The 14536-nt window shown below is 45.0% G+C and overlaps 2 protein-coding genes across 2 annotated transcripts in view; both read right to left on the reverse strand.

The window, feature by feature from the left end:
- LOC140373682 (sodium bicarbonate cotransporter 3-like) overlaps positions 1-10030 on the reverse strand; it is a 63168-nt gene extending 53138 nt beyond the window's left edge. The window contains exon 1 of the mRNA XM_072460305.1: positions 9935-10030. Within this exon, the coding sequence (XP_072316406.1) occupies positions 9935-9985 (51 nt within the window). The 5' untranslated portion in view covers positions 9986-10030. The remainder of the gene's footprint in view (positions 1-9934) is intronic.
- Positions 10031-10656: 626 nt separating this feature from the next.
- Positions 10657-13972, reverse strand: mrps12 (mitochondrial ribosomal protein S12). Its single transcript, XM_072460387.1, has 3 exons — positions 13813-13972; positions 11371-11504; positions 10657-11286 (listed from the first exon to the last, which is right to left on the reverse strand). The coding sequence occupies exons 2-3, from the start codon at positions 11501-11503 to the stop codon at positions 10907-10909; spliced, it is 513 nt and encodes a 170-aa protein (XP_072316488.1). The 5' UTR covers position 11504; positions 13813-13972; the 3' UTR covers positions 10657-10906.
- Between the last annotated feature and the right edge of the window lie 564 nt (positions 13973-14536).

Below are 14536 nucleotides of genomic sequence, written 5' to 3' on the forward strand. Positions count from 1 at the left end.
GTTCCCCTGTACCTATGTTCCCCTGTACCTATGTTCCCCTGTACCTATGTACCCCTGTACCTACGCTCCCCTGTACCTACGTTCCCCTGTACCTACGTTCCCCTGTGCCTATGTCCCCCTGTACCTATGTCCCCCTCTACCTATGTTCCCCTGTACCTATGCTCCCTTGTACCTATGTTCCCCTGCACCTATGTTCCCCTGTACCTATGTTCCCCTGTACCTATGTCCCAATGTACCTATGTTCCCCTGTACCTATGTTCCCCTGTACCTATGTTCCCCTGTACCTATGTCCCCCTGTACCTATGTTCCCCTGTACCTATGCTCCCCTGTACCTATGTCCCCCGTACCTATGTCCCCCGTACCTATGTCCCCCTGTACCTATGCTCCCCTGTACCTATGTTCCCCTGTACCTATGTCCCCCGTACCTATGTCCCCCTGTACCTATGTTCCCCTGTACCTATGTCCCCCTGTACCTATGTTCCCCTGTACCTATGTTCCCCTGTACCTATGTTCCCCTGTACCTATGTTCCCCTGTACCTATGTTCCCTTGTACCTATGCTCCCCTGTACCTATGTCCCCCGTACCTATGTCCCCCGTACCTATGTCCCCCTGTACCTATGTTCCCCTGTACCTATGTTCCCCTGTACCTATGTCCCCCTGTACCTATGTTCCCCTGTACCTATGTTCCCCTGTACCTATGTCCCCCTGTACCTATGTTCCCCTGTACCTATGTCCCCCTGTACCTATGTTCCCCTGTACCTATGTCCCCCTGTACCTATGTTCCCCTGTACCTATGTCCCCATGTACCTATGTTCCCCTGTACCTATGTTCCCCTGTACCTATGTTCCCCTGTACCTATGTTCCCCTGTACCTATGTTCCCCTGTACCTACGTTCCCCTGTACCTACGTTCCCCTGTACCTATGTTCCCCTGTACCTATGTTCCCCTGTGCCTATGTCCCCCTGTACCTATGTTCCCCTGTACCTACGTTCCCCTGTACCTACGTTCCCCTGTACCTACGTTCCCCTGTACCTACGTTCCCCTGTACCTACGTTCCCCTGTGCCTATGTCCCCCTGTACCTATGTCCCCCTGTACCTATGTCCCCCGTACCTATGTCCCCCTGTACCTATGTTCCCCTGTACCTATGTTCCCCTGTACCTATGTTCCCTTGTACCTATGTTCCCCTGTACCTATGTTCCCCTGTACCTATGTTCCCCTGTACCTATGTCCCCCGTACCTATGTCCCCCGTACCTATGTTCCCCTGTACCTATGTTCCCCTGTACCTATGTTCCCCTGTACCTATGTCCCCCTGTACCTATGTTCCCCTGTACCTATGTTCCCCTGTACCTATGTCCCCCTGTACCTATGTTCCCCTGTACCTATGTCCCCCTGTACCTATGTTCCCCTGTACCTATGTTCCCCTGTACCTATGTCCCCCTGTATCTATGTTCTACTGTACCTATGTCCCCCTGTATCTATGTTCCCCTGTACCTATGTCCCCCTGTACCTATGTCCCCCTGTACCTATGTTCCCCTGTACCTATGTCCCCCTGTATCTATGTTCCCCTGTACCTATGTCCCCCTGTACCTATGTTCCCCTGTACCTATGTTCCCCTGTACCTATGTCCCCCTGTACCTATGTTCCCCTGTACCTATGTTCCCCTGTACCTATGTTCCCCTGTACCTATGTTCCCCTGTACCTATGTTCCCCTGTACCTATGTTCCCTTGTACCCATGCTATATCATCAACATCACAACTGTCACTCAACACTTTTATATCACAGTTTAAAAAGTCACTTGATTTCTCCAAATTCCCCTTAAAGTTCATAATAAGAGCCTTTATTAGACATAAACGTGTCTAAATGTGGTGCAACATGTTTATTATTCATTGTTTGACAGTTTTAGTGAAATCCGGCCCTGGCAGTGAAGTTTGAGCTTTAATTAGGCAAATTAGGAGGATTTTGTCGCTGAACGAGGCTTAGCAATGACCTTTGACCTTTGAAAGAAATTAAAGGTGAAACAACGTTTTTGGGGCTCAATATTTATAGTATGAAGCTTTTCTTTGTAGTTCATTACCATTTGAGCTAAAAGGCTATAAAGAGAAGTAATTAACAGCTACGACTAATTAATGATGCTAACTGTGTAAAGTCTCACATGTGTGTGTAAAGTCCCAAATGTGTGTGTAAAGTCTCACATGTGTGTGTAAAGTCTCACACGTGTGTGTAAAGTCTCACAAGTGTGTGTAAAGTCTCACACGTGTGTAAAGTCTCACATGTGTGTGTAAAGTCTCACACGTGTGTGTAAAGTCTCACATGTGTGTGTAAAGTCCCACATGTGTGTGTAAAGTCTCACATGTGTGTAAAGTCCCACATGTGTGTGTAAAGTCTCACACGTGTGTAAAGTCCCACATGTGTGTGTAAAGTCTCACATGTGTGTGTAAAGTCTCACACGTGTGTAAAGTCTCACATGTGTGTGTAAAGTCTCACATGTGTGTGTAAAGTCTCACACGTGTGTGTAAAGTCTCACATGTGTGTGTAAAGTCCCACATGTGTGTGTAAAGTCTCACATGTGTGTAAAGTCCCACATGTGTGTGTAAAGTCTCACACGTGTGTAAAGTCCCACATGTGTGTGTAAAGTCTCACACGTGTGTGTAAAGTCTCACATGTGTGTGTAAAGTCCCACATGTGTGTGTAAAGTCTCACATGTGTGTGTAAAGTCTCACACGTGTGTAAAGTCCCACATGTGTGTGTAAAGTCTCACACGTGTGTAAAGTCCCACATGTGTGTGTAAAGTCCCATATGTGTGTGTAAAGTCTCACACGTGAGTGTAAAGTCTCACATGTGTGTGTAAAGTCTCACACGTGTGTAAAGTCCCACATGTGTGTGTAAAGTCCCACATGTGTGTGTAAAGTCTCACATGTGTGTGTAAAGTCTCACACGTGTGTAAAGTCCCACATGTGTGTGTAAAGTCCCACATGTGTGTGTAAAGTCCCACATGTGTGTGTAAAGTCCCACATGTGTGAGTAAAGTCTCACACGTATGTGTAAAGTCGCATATGTGTGTGTAAAGTCTCACATGTGTGTGTAAAGTCTCACATGTGTGTGTGTGTAAAGTCTCACATGTGTGTGTAAATCTCACATGTGTGTGTAAAGTCTCACACGTGTGTAAAGTCTCACATGTGTGTGTAAAGTCTCACATGTGTGTGTAAAGTCCCACATGTGTGTGTAAAGTCCCAAATGTGTGTGTAAAGTCCCACATGTGTGTGTAAAGTCTCACATGTGTGTGTAAAGTCTCACATGTGTGTGTAAAGTCTCACACGTGTGTAAAGTCCCACATGTGTGTGTAAAGTCTCACACGTGTGTAAAGTCCCACATGTGTGTGTAAAGTCTCACATGTGTGTGTAAAGTCTCACATGGGTGTAAAGTCTCACATGTGTGTGTAAAGTCTCACATGTGTGTGTAGTATGTGTGTGTAAAGTCCCACATGTGTGTGTAAAGTCTCACATGTGTGTGTAAAGTCTCACATGTGTGTGTAACGTCTCACATGTGTGTGTAGTATGTGTGTGTAAAGTCCCACATGTGTGTGTAAAGTCTCATGTGTGTGTAAAGTCTCACATGTGTGTGTAAAGTCCCACATGTGTGAGTAAAGTCTCACATGTGTGTGTAAAGTCTCACATGTGTGTGTAAAGTCTCACATGTGTGTGTAAAGTCTCACACGTGTGTGTAAAGTCTCACATGTGTGTGTAAAGTCCCACATGTGTGTGTAAAGTCCCACATGTGTGTGTAAAGTCCCACATGTGTGTGTAAAGTCTCACATGTGTGTGTAAAGTCTCACACGTGTGTAAAGTCCCACATGTGTGTGTAAAGTCTCACACGTGTGTAAAGTCCCACATGTGTGTGTAAAGTCTCACATGTGTGTGTAAAGTCTCACATGTGTGTGTAAAGTCTCACACGTGTGTGTAAAGTCTCACATGTGTGTGTAAAGTCTCACATGTGTGTGTAGTATGTGTGTGTAAAGTCCCACATGTGTGTGTAAAGTCTCACATGTGTGTGTAAAGTCTCACATGTGTGTGTAACGTCTCACATGTGTGTGTAAAGTCTCACATGTGTGTGTAAAGTCTCACATGTGTGTGTAGTATGTGTGTGTAAAGTCCCACATGTGTGAGTAAAGTCTCACATGTGTGTGTAAAGTCTCACATGTGTGTGTAACGTCTCACATGTGTGTGTTAAGTCTCACATGTGTGTGTGTAAAGTCTCACATGTGTGTGTAAAGTCTCACATGTGTGTGTAAAGTCTCACATGTGTGTGTAGTATGTGTGTGTAAAGTCCCACATGTGTGTGTAAAGTCTCACATGTGTGTGTAAAGTCTCACATGTGTGTGTAACGTCTCACATGTGTGTGTAAAGTCTCACATGTGTGTGTAAAGTCTCACATGTGTGTGTAGTATGTGTGTGTAAAGTCCCACATGTGTGAGTAAAGTCTCACATGTGTGTGTAAAGTCTCACATGTGTGTGTAACGTCTCACATGTGTGTGTAAAGTCCCACATGTGTGAGTAAAGTCTCACATGTGTGTGTAAAGTCTCACATGTGTGTGTAACGTCTCACATGTGTGTGTTGTATGTGTGTGTAAAGTCCCACATGTGTGAGTAAAGTCTCACATGTGTGTGTAAAGTCTCACATGTGTGAGTAAAGTCTCACATGTGTGTGTAACGTCTCACATGTGTGTGTAACGTCTCACATGTGTGTGTAAAGTCTCACATGTGTGTGTAACGTCTCACATGTGTGTGTAAAGTCTCACATGTGTGTGTAAAGTCTCACATGTGTGTGTAACGTCTCACATGTGTGTGTAGTATGTGTGTGTAAAGTCCCACATGTGTGAGTAAAGTCTCACATGTGTGTGTAAAGTCTCACATGTGTGTGTAGTATGTGTGTGTAAAGTCTCACATGTGTGTGTAAAGTCTCACATGTGTGTGTAAAGTCCCACATGTGTGTGTAAAGTCTCACATGTGTGTGTGAAGTCTCACATGTGTGTGTAAAGTCTCATGTGAGTGTAAAGTCTCACATGTGTGTGTAAAGTCCCACATGTGTGAGTAAAGTCTCACATGTGTGTGTAAAGTCTCACATGTGTGTGTAAAGTCTCACATGTGTGTGTAAAGTCTCACACGTGTGTGTAAAGTCTCACATGTGTGTGTAAAGTCCCACATGTGTGTGTAAAGTCCCACATGTGTGTGTAAAGTCCCACATGTGTGTGTAAAGTCCCACATGTGTGTGTAAAGTCTCACACGTGTGTAAAGTCCCACATGTGTGTGTAAAGTCTCACACGTGTGTAAAGTCCCACATGTGTGTGTAAAGTCTCACATGTGTGTGTAAAGTCTCACATGTGTGTGTAAAGTCTCACACGTGTGTGTAAAGTCTCACATGTGTGTGTAAAGTCTCACATGTGTGTGTAGTATGTGTGTGTAAAGTCCCACATGTGTGTGTAAAGTCTCACATGTGTGTGTAAAGTCTCACATGTGTGTGTAACGTCTCACATGTGTGTGTAAAGTCTCACATGTGTGTGTAAAGTCTCACATGTGTGTGTAGTATGTGTGTGTAACGTCCCACATGTGTGAGTAAAGTCTCACATGTGTGTGTAAAGTTTCACATGTGTGTGTAACGTCTCACATGTGTGTGTTAAGTCTCACATGTGTGTGTAACGTCTCACATGTGTGTGTAAAGTCCCACATGTGTGAGTAAAGTCTCACATGTGTGTGTAAAGTCTCACATGTGTGTGTAAAGTCTCACATGTGTGTGTAAAGTCTCACATGTGTGTGTAGTATGTGTGTGTAAAGTCCCACATGTGTGTGTAACGTCTCACATGTGTGTGTAAAGTCTCACATGTGTGTGTAAAGTCTCACATGTGTGTGTAGTATGTGTGTGTAAAGTCCCACATGTGTGAGTAAAGTCTCACATGTGTGTGTAAAGTTTCACATGTGTGTGTAACGTCTCACATGTGTGTGTTAAGTCTCACATGTGTGTGTAACGTCTCACATGTGTGTGTAAAGTCCCACATGTGTGAGTAAAGTCTCACATGTGTGTGTAAAGTCTCACATGTGTGTGTAAAGTCTCACATGTGTGTGTAAAGTCTCACATGTGTGTGTAGTATGTGTGTGTAAAGTCCCACATGTGTGTGTAAAGTCTCACATGTGTGTGTAAAGTCTCACATGTGTGTGTAACGTCTCACATGTGTGTGTAAAGTCTCACATGTGTGTGTAAAGTCTCACATGTGTGTGTAGTATGTGTGTGTAAAGTCCCACATGTGTGAGTAAAGACTCACATGTGTGTGTGAAGTCTCACATGTGTGTGTAAAGTCTCATGTGTGTGTAAAGTCTCACATGTGTGTGTAAAGTCCCACATGTGTGTGTAAAGTCTCACATGTGTGTGTAAAGTCCCACATGTGTGTGTAAAGTCTCACATGTGTGTGTGAAGTCTCACATGTGTGTGTAAAGTCTCATGTGTGTGTAAAGTCTCACATGTGTGTGTAAAGTCCCACATGTGTGAGTAAAGTCTCACATGTGTGTGTAAAGTCTCACATGTGTGTGTAAAGTCTCACACGTGTGTGTAAAGTCTCACATGTGTGTGTAAAGTCCCACATGTGTGTGTAAAGTCCCACATGTGTGTGTAAAGTCCCACATGTGTGTGTAAAGTCTCACATGTGTGTGTAAAGTCTCACACGTGTGTAAAGTCCCACATGTGTGTGTAAAGTCTCACACGTGTGTAAAGTCCCACATGTGTGTGTAAAGTCTCACATGTGTGTGTAAAGTCTCACACGTGTGTGTAAAGTCTCACACGTGTGTGTAAAGTCTCACATGTGTGTGTAAAGTCTCACATGTGTGTGTAGTATGTGTGTGTAAAGTCCCACATGTGTGTGTAAAGTCTCACATGTGTGTGTAAAGTCTCACATGTGTGTGTAACGTCTCACATGTGTGTGTAAAGTCTCACATGTGTGTGTAAAGTCTCACATGTGTGTGTAGTATGTGTGTGTAAAGTCCCACATGTGTGAGTAAAGACTCACATGTGTGTGTGAAGTCTCACATGTGTGTGTAAAGTCTCATGTGTGTGTAAAGTCTCACATGTGTGTGTAAAGTCCCACATGTGTGTGTAAAGTCTCACATGTGTGTGTAAAGTCCCACATGTGTGTGTAAAGTCTCACATGTGTGTGTGAAGTCTCACATGTGTGTGTAAAGTCTCATGTGTGTGTAAAGTCTCACATGTGTGTGTAAAGTCCCACATGTGTGAGTAAAGTCTCACATGTGTGTGTAAAGTCTCACATGTGTGTGTAAAGTCTCACACGTGTGTGTAAAGTCTCACATGTGTGTGTAAAGTCCCACATGTGTGTGTAAAGTCCCACATGTGTGTGTAAAGTCCCACATGTGTGTGTAAAGTCTCACATGTGTGTGTAAAGTCTCACACGTGTGTAAAGTCCCACATGTGTGTGTAAAGTCTCACACGTGTGTAAAGTCCCACATGTGTGTGTAAAGTCTCACATGTGTGTGTAAAGTCTCACACGTGTGTGTAAAGTCTCACACGTGTGTGTAAAGTCTCACATGTGTGTGTAAAGTCTCACATGTGTGTGTAGTATGTGTGTGTAAAGTCCCACATGTGTGTGTAAAGTCTCACATGTGTGTGTAAAGTCTCACATGTGTGTGTAACGTCTCACATGTGTGTGTAAAGTCTCACATGTGTGTGTAAAGTCTCACATGTGTGTGTAGTATGTGTGTGTAAAGTCTCACATGTGTGTGTAAAGTCTCACATGTGTGTGTAACGTCTCACATGTGTGTTAAGTCTCACATGTGTGTGTAACGTCTCACATGTGTGTGTAAAGTCCCACATGTGTGAGTAAAGTCTCACATGTGTGTGTAAAGTCTCACATGTGTGTGTAAAGTCTCACATGTGTGTGTAAAGTCTCACATGTGTGTGTAGTATGTGTGTGTAAAGTCCCACATGTGTGTGTAAAGTCTCACATGTGTGTGTAAAGTCTCACATGTGTGTGTAACGTCTCACATGTGTGTGTAAAGTCTCACATGTGTGTGTAACGTCTCACATGTGTGTGTAAAGTCCCACATGTGTGAGTAAAGTCTCACATGTGTGTGTAAAGTCTCACATGTGTGTGTAACGTCTCACATGTGTGTGTTGTATGTGTGTGTAAAGTCCCACATGTGTGAGTAAAGTCTCACATGTGTGTGTAAAGTCTCACATGTGTGAGTAAAGTCTCACATGTGTGTGTAACGTCTCACATGTGTGTGTAACGTCTCACATGTGTGTGTAAAGTCTCACATGTGTGTGTAACGTCTCACATGTGTGTGTAAAGTCCCACATGTGTGAGTAAAGTCTCACATGTGTGTGTAAAGTCTCACATGTGTGTGTAACGTCTCACATGTGTGTGTAAAGTCTCACATGTGTGTGTAAAGTCTCACATGTGTGTGTAACGTCTCACATGTGTGTGTAGTATGTGTGTGTAAAGTCCCACATGTGTGAGTAAAGTCTCACATGTGTGTGTAAAGTCTCACATGTGTGTGTAGTATGTGTGTGTAAAGTCTCACATGTGTGTGTAAAGTCTCACATGTGTGTGTAAAGTCTCACATGTGTGTGTAACGTCTCACATGTGTGTGTAAAGTCTCACATGTGTGAGTAAAGTCTCACACGTGTGTGTAAAGTCTCACATGTGTGTGTAAAGTCTCACATGTGTGTGTAAAGTCCCACATGTGTGTGTAAAGTCCCACATGTGTGTGTAAAGTCCCACATGTGTGTGTAAAGTCTCACATGTGTGTGTAAAGTCTCACATGTGTGTGTAGTATGTGTGTGTAAAGTCCCACATGTGTGTGTAACGTCTCACATGTGTGTGTAAAGTCTCACATGTGTGAGTAAAGTCTCACACGTGTGTGTAAAGTCTCACATGTGTGTGTAGTATGTGTGTGTAAAGTCCCACATGTGTGTGTAAAGTCTCACATGTGTGTGTAAAGTCCCACATGTGTGTGTAAAGTCCCACATGTGTGTGTAAAGTCCCACATGTGTGTGTAAAGTCCCACATGTGTGTGTAAAGTCTCACATGTGTGTGTAATGTCTCACATGTGTGTGTAAAGTCAGACTAATGGCTCTTGGAGCAGGTTCTGTGTCAGGTCTTAAGGGCTAATGTCTGTTGCCATGGCAACGCAGTGTTCACTAACTTACAGCAGTCAGAACCAGTTTTGTGGTTTATGAGGACTTTTGCTCATTCAAAAGTCTCAAACACATTAATACATTTCATTCAACAAATAAAGTAAAATATATTATCTTCTGCTCTGACGTCACTCAAATGTAACAGACGTTTTCATTTGTAAAAAAAGCCTTGATTTATATCAGTTTATGGCACATTTTGAGGCCAGTTCTGACTTGTTCATTTTAAATTGCTTTATGCCTCACTTCCCTTCGCCTCCAGTCCGGAACTTCCACTGCAGGAGTGAACTTTTAAAGGCGCTAGAAAGCGCTCAAATACCGGGAACGCGACCGGGTGAAACGGCTTTGGAGCGAGATATTCAACTCCGAAAGTGATGCAAGACGCGCCGTTTTACACAGACGTTTATTTTACGTCGTTCGTGTGGTTTTGTAACGTGTGCGTGAGCCGCGTGCGTGGTTTTAGCTCAAATAACGCGGAAACTAACGGGGTTCGTAACGCATCCCGGAGCCAGCGGCCACTTCCTGATTAAAGAGGAAAAACAAACGCGCAGCAGCGGTTCACAGATGCTCTTTATGACATTAACAACTGGTCAATGCAGTAAAACGAGTCTTATTCACTTTAAATGTGGAATAACCACGGGAAAAGTGCAAAAGTGAGACTTTGCTCTCAGACAAACGGCTGTTGAATGAAGCTTTGAGCGTTTTGCGGGGATAAAACGTGAGTAAATGAGATAAACTCACGGGTGTGAGCAAAGGCCGCGTCTGCTCCCGCTCCTCCGGCTCCGCGTCCATTGTCACGGCCAGAAAAGAGCCAGAAAAGAGCCAGAGAAGAGCCAGAAAAGAGCCAGAAAAGAGCCGGGGACGAGCGCCGGTGGGTCCGCGGTGCCGAGCGGGTTCTGTTCGGATCAGCGGCGCGACTGACGGCTCCAGCGGCCAATCACGGCACAGGATCTTTGCACGGGACCAATCAGGAGCGAGGGGCGGGTTTAGTGTGCAGATAGAACTTATCGATTAGCACGATATTTATCCCGATATTTAGCATTAAAAACACGGATGTAAACACATTTAACCCTCTGACTTTAGAACAGTTTCAATCATTTGGATTCATTCAAATAGTTTAATATAAAACAATAACCATTCCAACTCCAATATCTTGACATATTTCTGCAAACACAGAGAAAGAAAAGGGACCTCCCACAGGCTGTTACAGGGAGAAAGGAGAAGAGAGGAGGAGGAGAGAGGAGGAGGAGGGAGAGGAGAGAGGAGGAGAGGAGAGAGAGGAGGGAGAGAGGAGAGAGAGAGGAGAGAGAGAGGAGGAGGGAGAGGAGGGAGAGGAGGAGGGAGAGAGGAGGAGGGAGAGGAGGAGAGAGAGAGAGGAGGAGAGAGAGGAGGAGGGAGGGAGGAGGTGGGAGGGAGGAGGGAAGATCACCGTGGCGATAAGAGCAAACACAAAGAGCTCGATCAGGAGGAAAGAGTTTTTTATTTGACCTCAAAAAGATGGAAAAGATAAATTATGTGAATTTAACAAACTTTATTCCAGACACAACTGCACCACATGAGTCTCTACAGACACTCCAGACCCGGTCCGGACCGGGTCCGGACCTGGGACCAGACCGGGTCCAAAGCGGGTCCCGACGGGGTCCAAACGGGATCCAAATGGGGTCCAAACGGGGTCCAATCCGGGTCTAAAGCGGGTCCAAACGAGGTCCGGTCTCACTGCTTCTTCTTGACGACGTGCGCGCAGTCGTACTTGCCCCGGACGACCGTGAGCCGGACCCCGGGCAGGTCCTGTGTGTGCCCGCCCTGCACCAGGACCACGTTGTGCTCCTGCAGGTTGTGCCCCTCCCCCGGGATGAAGGCCACGCCCTCCTTCCCGTTGGACAGCCGCACGCGGGCGCACTTCCTGTTGGCAGAGTTGGGTTTCTTGGGTTTGCGGATCATCGTCTTGAGCACGACGGCCTTGAGCTGCGGCCGCCCGAACGTGGCGCCCGTTGCCGGGGGAGACGGCCTGGGTTTGCCCGCGCGGTGCATCTGGTTCAGGGTCGACATCGCCGCCCGAGACGCCGGGGAGGGAAGCAGGGCATGCTGGGAAACTGAGGCAGAGCAAAAGGACTCATTAAACAGAAGCTGGTTTGACTGAAATGACCCAAAGCACAACCCGAGAGCCGCGTCCTGACCTGAGAGCAGCGCGGTCAGCGAGGGCCTCAGAGCGGTCAGCGAGGGCCTCAGAGCGGTCAGCGAGGGCCTCAGAGCGGTCAGCGAGGGCCTCAGAGCGGTCAGCGAGGGCCTCAGCTTCAGCAGTGACATCATCCTGAAACACACATTTAACCTGTTACCATCCACCTATTTTGCCCTGTGCACAATGGTTGGACCCAAATGGTATTGCTTATTAAAAGAGAATCTTACAGACCTCATGCAAGTGTGATGCATCATTAGAAAGCTTAGGCCTTCTAGTTTCTGCAGATGTGCACATGAACACTGTCAGGGCTTCAGAACTTACACTACAGAGGCCCAAACATAAACAAAACATCCTTTTTTAGTCTCGCCTGAATATTGTTAATTTGTAATGGTCCTGAGCATGACATACTTCATTGTGTGCATATGCTGTTCACTGTACATGATGTTTATCTTGTTGACAACAACTGTGTAAAGTTTCAGATCTCTGGGAACAGGCATTTTGGTGCTGTTGACCTTTTTGTATCAAAAAGTATATTCGGAACAAGTGATCCAAATATGTGCCAACTGTGCCAAACTGTTTTATTACAATTTTAGCTCCTCTATGATCATAAAACATACATTTTGATGTTTTGTAGGCCACTAATAGCAATTATAACTGCTAAAAAAAAAAATATGTGTAAATATGAGTTTACCCATGAATTTCCCATATAGAGGTTAAAAAAAAAAAATAATAATATTTTTATTTTATTTTTGTATTGGTATAATAATACATATATCTAACAATATGCACGTCCAAAAGGCTAATAAACTCAGAAAACGTTATGCGTAAAATCCTGCCGAGAAATCTGGCTCTTTACAGCCTTCCCGGAGCCTTACGCACGAGAATACAGAAGATTCTGTGTCAATCAGCCCTTTGTCCCGCCTCTCTTTCTAAAGCTAATCTCATTGGCTAGAATAATATGTCACTCAAAGTCTCCTGCGTGCCTGTTAGCAGAAGCTAAGGGCTAAAAACAAAGATGGACGCGCGCTGCGGAAGCGCCGCATTTTTTTCCTCCGGAGGCTGTAGCAAACAAACCCGGTGACAGATGGTGGATGGTCTCATTCTGTAGGAAACAGTCTAAGGAAGAGATCGATGTCAAACACTATCGTATAAGTCAAACAGGTCATTTGTTATGGACGGAGAAATGCGCCGGACAAGCGCATTCTCGTCCGGCGAGAAACGAAGAAAAGTTTGTTTACTTGACAATATCTCGAAATCGGAAAACTTCAGGAAAAATACAAGTGGATATTGTTTTTCAATGGTTCCTTACGGACAGACTGAGTACCAGGATGTACAGAATTAAAGCCGTTTCGTCCGTCATAAACAGCAAACAGGACATGCGTTTGTAAAAGTTGAGACTTTCTCACAAACTATTGGCAATTGCTTCTTGGGGCATATTACTCAATGTAAATCAATGACATATTCGTTTTGTTGAGAAAATAAGCTTTAAAATGATGTATAACTTGGTGGTAACAGGTTAAACACTTAAAGTTAAAGACTTTAACACAAACAGCGGCTCTTGAACTTAAAGGTTGAATGGACGATTTTTTTGGCCCAAATGAGTCATTTCCTTGTGGCGTGGACTTTCCATTAGTCCTGCCACGTGTCAATCATAAAACGCACCTACCGCTCGCCCCCACGTCTCCCTAAGCGCATTGATCTATCATAATATAGTTCCCTCAGTGTACGGGATAAAATGAAGACGGAGAAAGACAGTTCAAGCTGACGCAGAAGAAGACGGAAATCTACAGGAGACGAGAGATGATGAGATCCGTCGAGCTGATAAACAAACGCACGTGTATCAGTCCACACGGGGGAGCGGCGCGCGCGGGGGGGAGTGGCACGTGCTCTTCCACCCGAGTTCTCAAATCGCCGAAAAATCGTCCATTGCACCTTTATTAAACCAAATATGAACACATGAAGTGAATAGTTTTGAATGTTTTGTCAGTTTCAGATTGTGTCTGATGTTGTGAAGCGTCTTTCAGGACTCGAGGACAGAAACATCTTTGCCGTTGCCGACGGTGATCCACATAAACAAAAGCACATCCGTTTGTTGTTGCAAACGTGAACTTTCCACACGTTTAGACTCTTTATTCAGAGCTACAAACATGAACAGAGAAGATGCGTTGGTCTGCAGAGGTCAGAGGTCACGACCACACCTGAAACACTAGCGCCCCCCTGCGGCCCCTGGTGTCATGTAGACGTGTCACAGAAACACAATATAACTTTATCACATTCAAAAAGCGCATGAATAAAAACACAATAAATAATAAGTTAATTCATCTTTATAGAGTATTTCTAAGCATGTCATGAGAGGTCTGTTAACACCGTTAGCATCGTTAGCTCGGAGTGCTAAAGCTGAGAGACAAACCGTAAAACTGCAGCGTTTTGCACGTTTTACCTGTGTTTCCGGTCGTAAATGTGCGGTATTCTGCTCGTGAGTCCGCACAAGCTGATGCCGTGGAGTTTTCACGCGTTTATTCCCGCATTTTGCAACAAAACTCCGCAGAATGTGAGCGTGAATGTGAACCGAAGGACTCTTACTACACGCATGCGCACACGAGAAGCAACCCGGAAGTGCTGTAAGTGCGGAATCTGTGGTGCTGAAACAAGAAGCGGCTCTGCGCTAGCGCCCCCTGGCGCCGGAACCAGGTTTAGACCTGGTTTAGTCCCGGTTTAGACTTGGTTTAGTCCTGGTTTAGACCTGGTTTAGTCCTGGTTTAGACCTGGTTTAGTCCTAGTTTAGTCCTGGTTTAGTCCTGGTTTAGTCCTGGTTTAGACTTGGTTTAGTCCTAGTTTAGTCCTGGTTTAGTCCTGGTTTAGACTTGGTTTAGTCCTGGTTTAGACCTGGTTTAGTCCTGGTTTGGACCTGGTTTAGTCCTGGTTTGGACCTGGTTTAGTCCTGGTTTAGTCCTTGTTTAGACCTGGTTTAGACCTGGTTTAGTCCTTGTTAAGACCTGGTTTAGACCTGGTTTAGTCCTGGTTTAGTCCTGGTTTAGACCTGGTTTAGTCCTGGTTTGGACCTGGTTTAGTCCTGGTTTGGACCTGGTTTAGTCCAGGTTTAGTCCTTGTTTAGACCTGGTTTAGACCTGGTTTAGTCCTGGTTTAGACCTGGTTTAGTCCTG

Source organism: Eucyclogobius newberryi, unplaced genomic scaffold (genome assembly GCF_026437365.1).
Source record: "Eucyclogobius newberryi isolate DKJ021-1_F unplaced genomic scaffold, fEucNew1.0.hap1 SCAF_3, whole genome shotgun sequence".
Classification (NCBI taxonomy): Eukaryota; Metazoa; Chordata; class Actinopteri; order Gobiiformes; family Gobiidae; genus Eucyclogobius; species Eucyclogobius newberryi.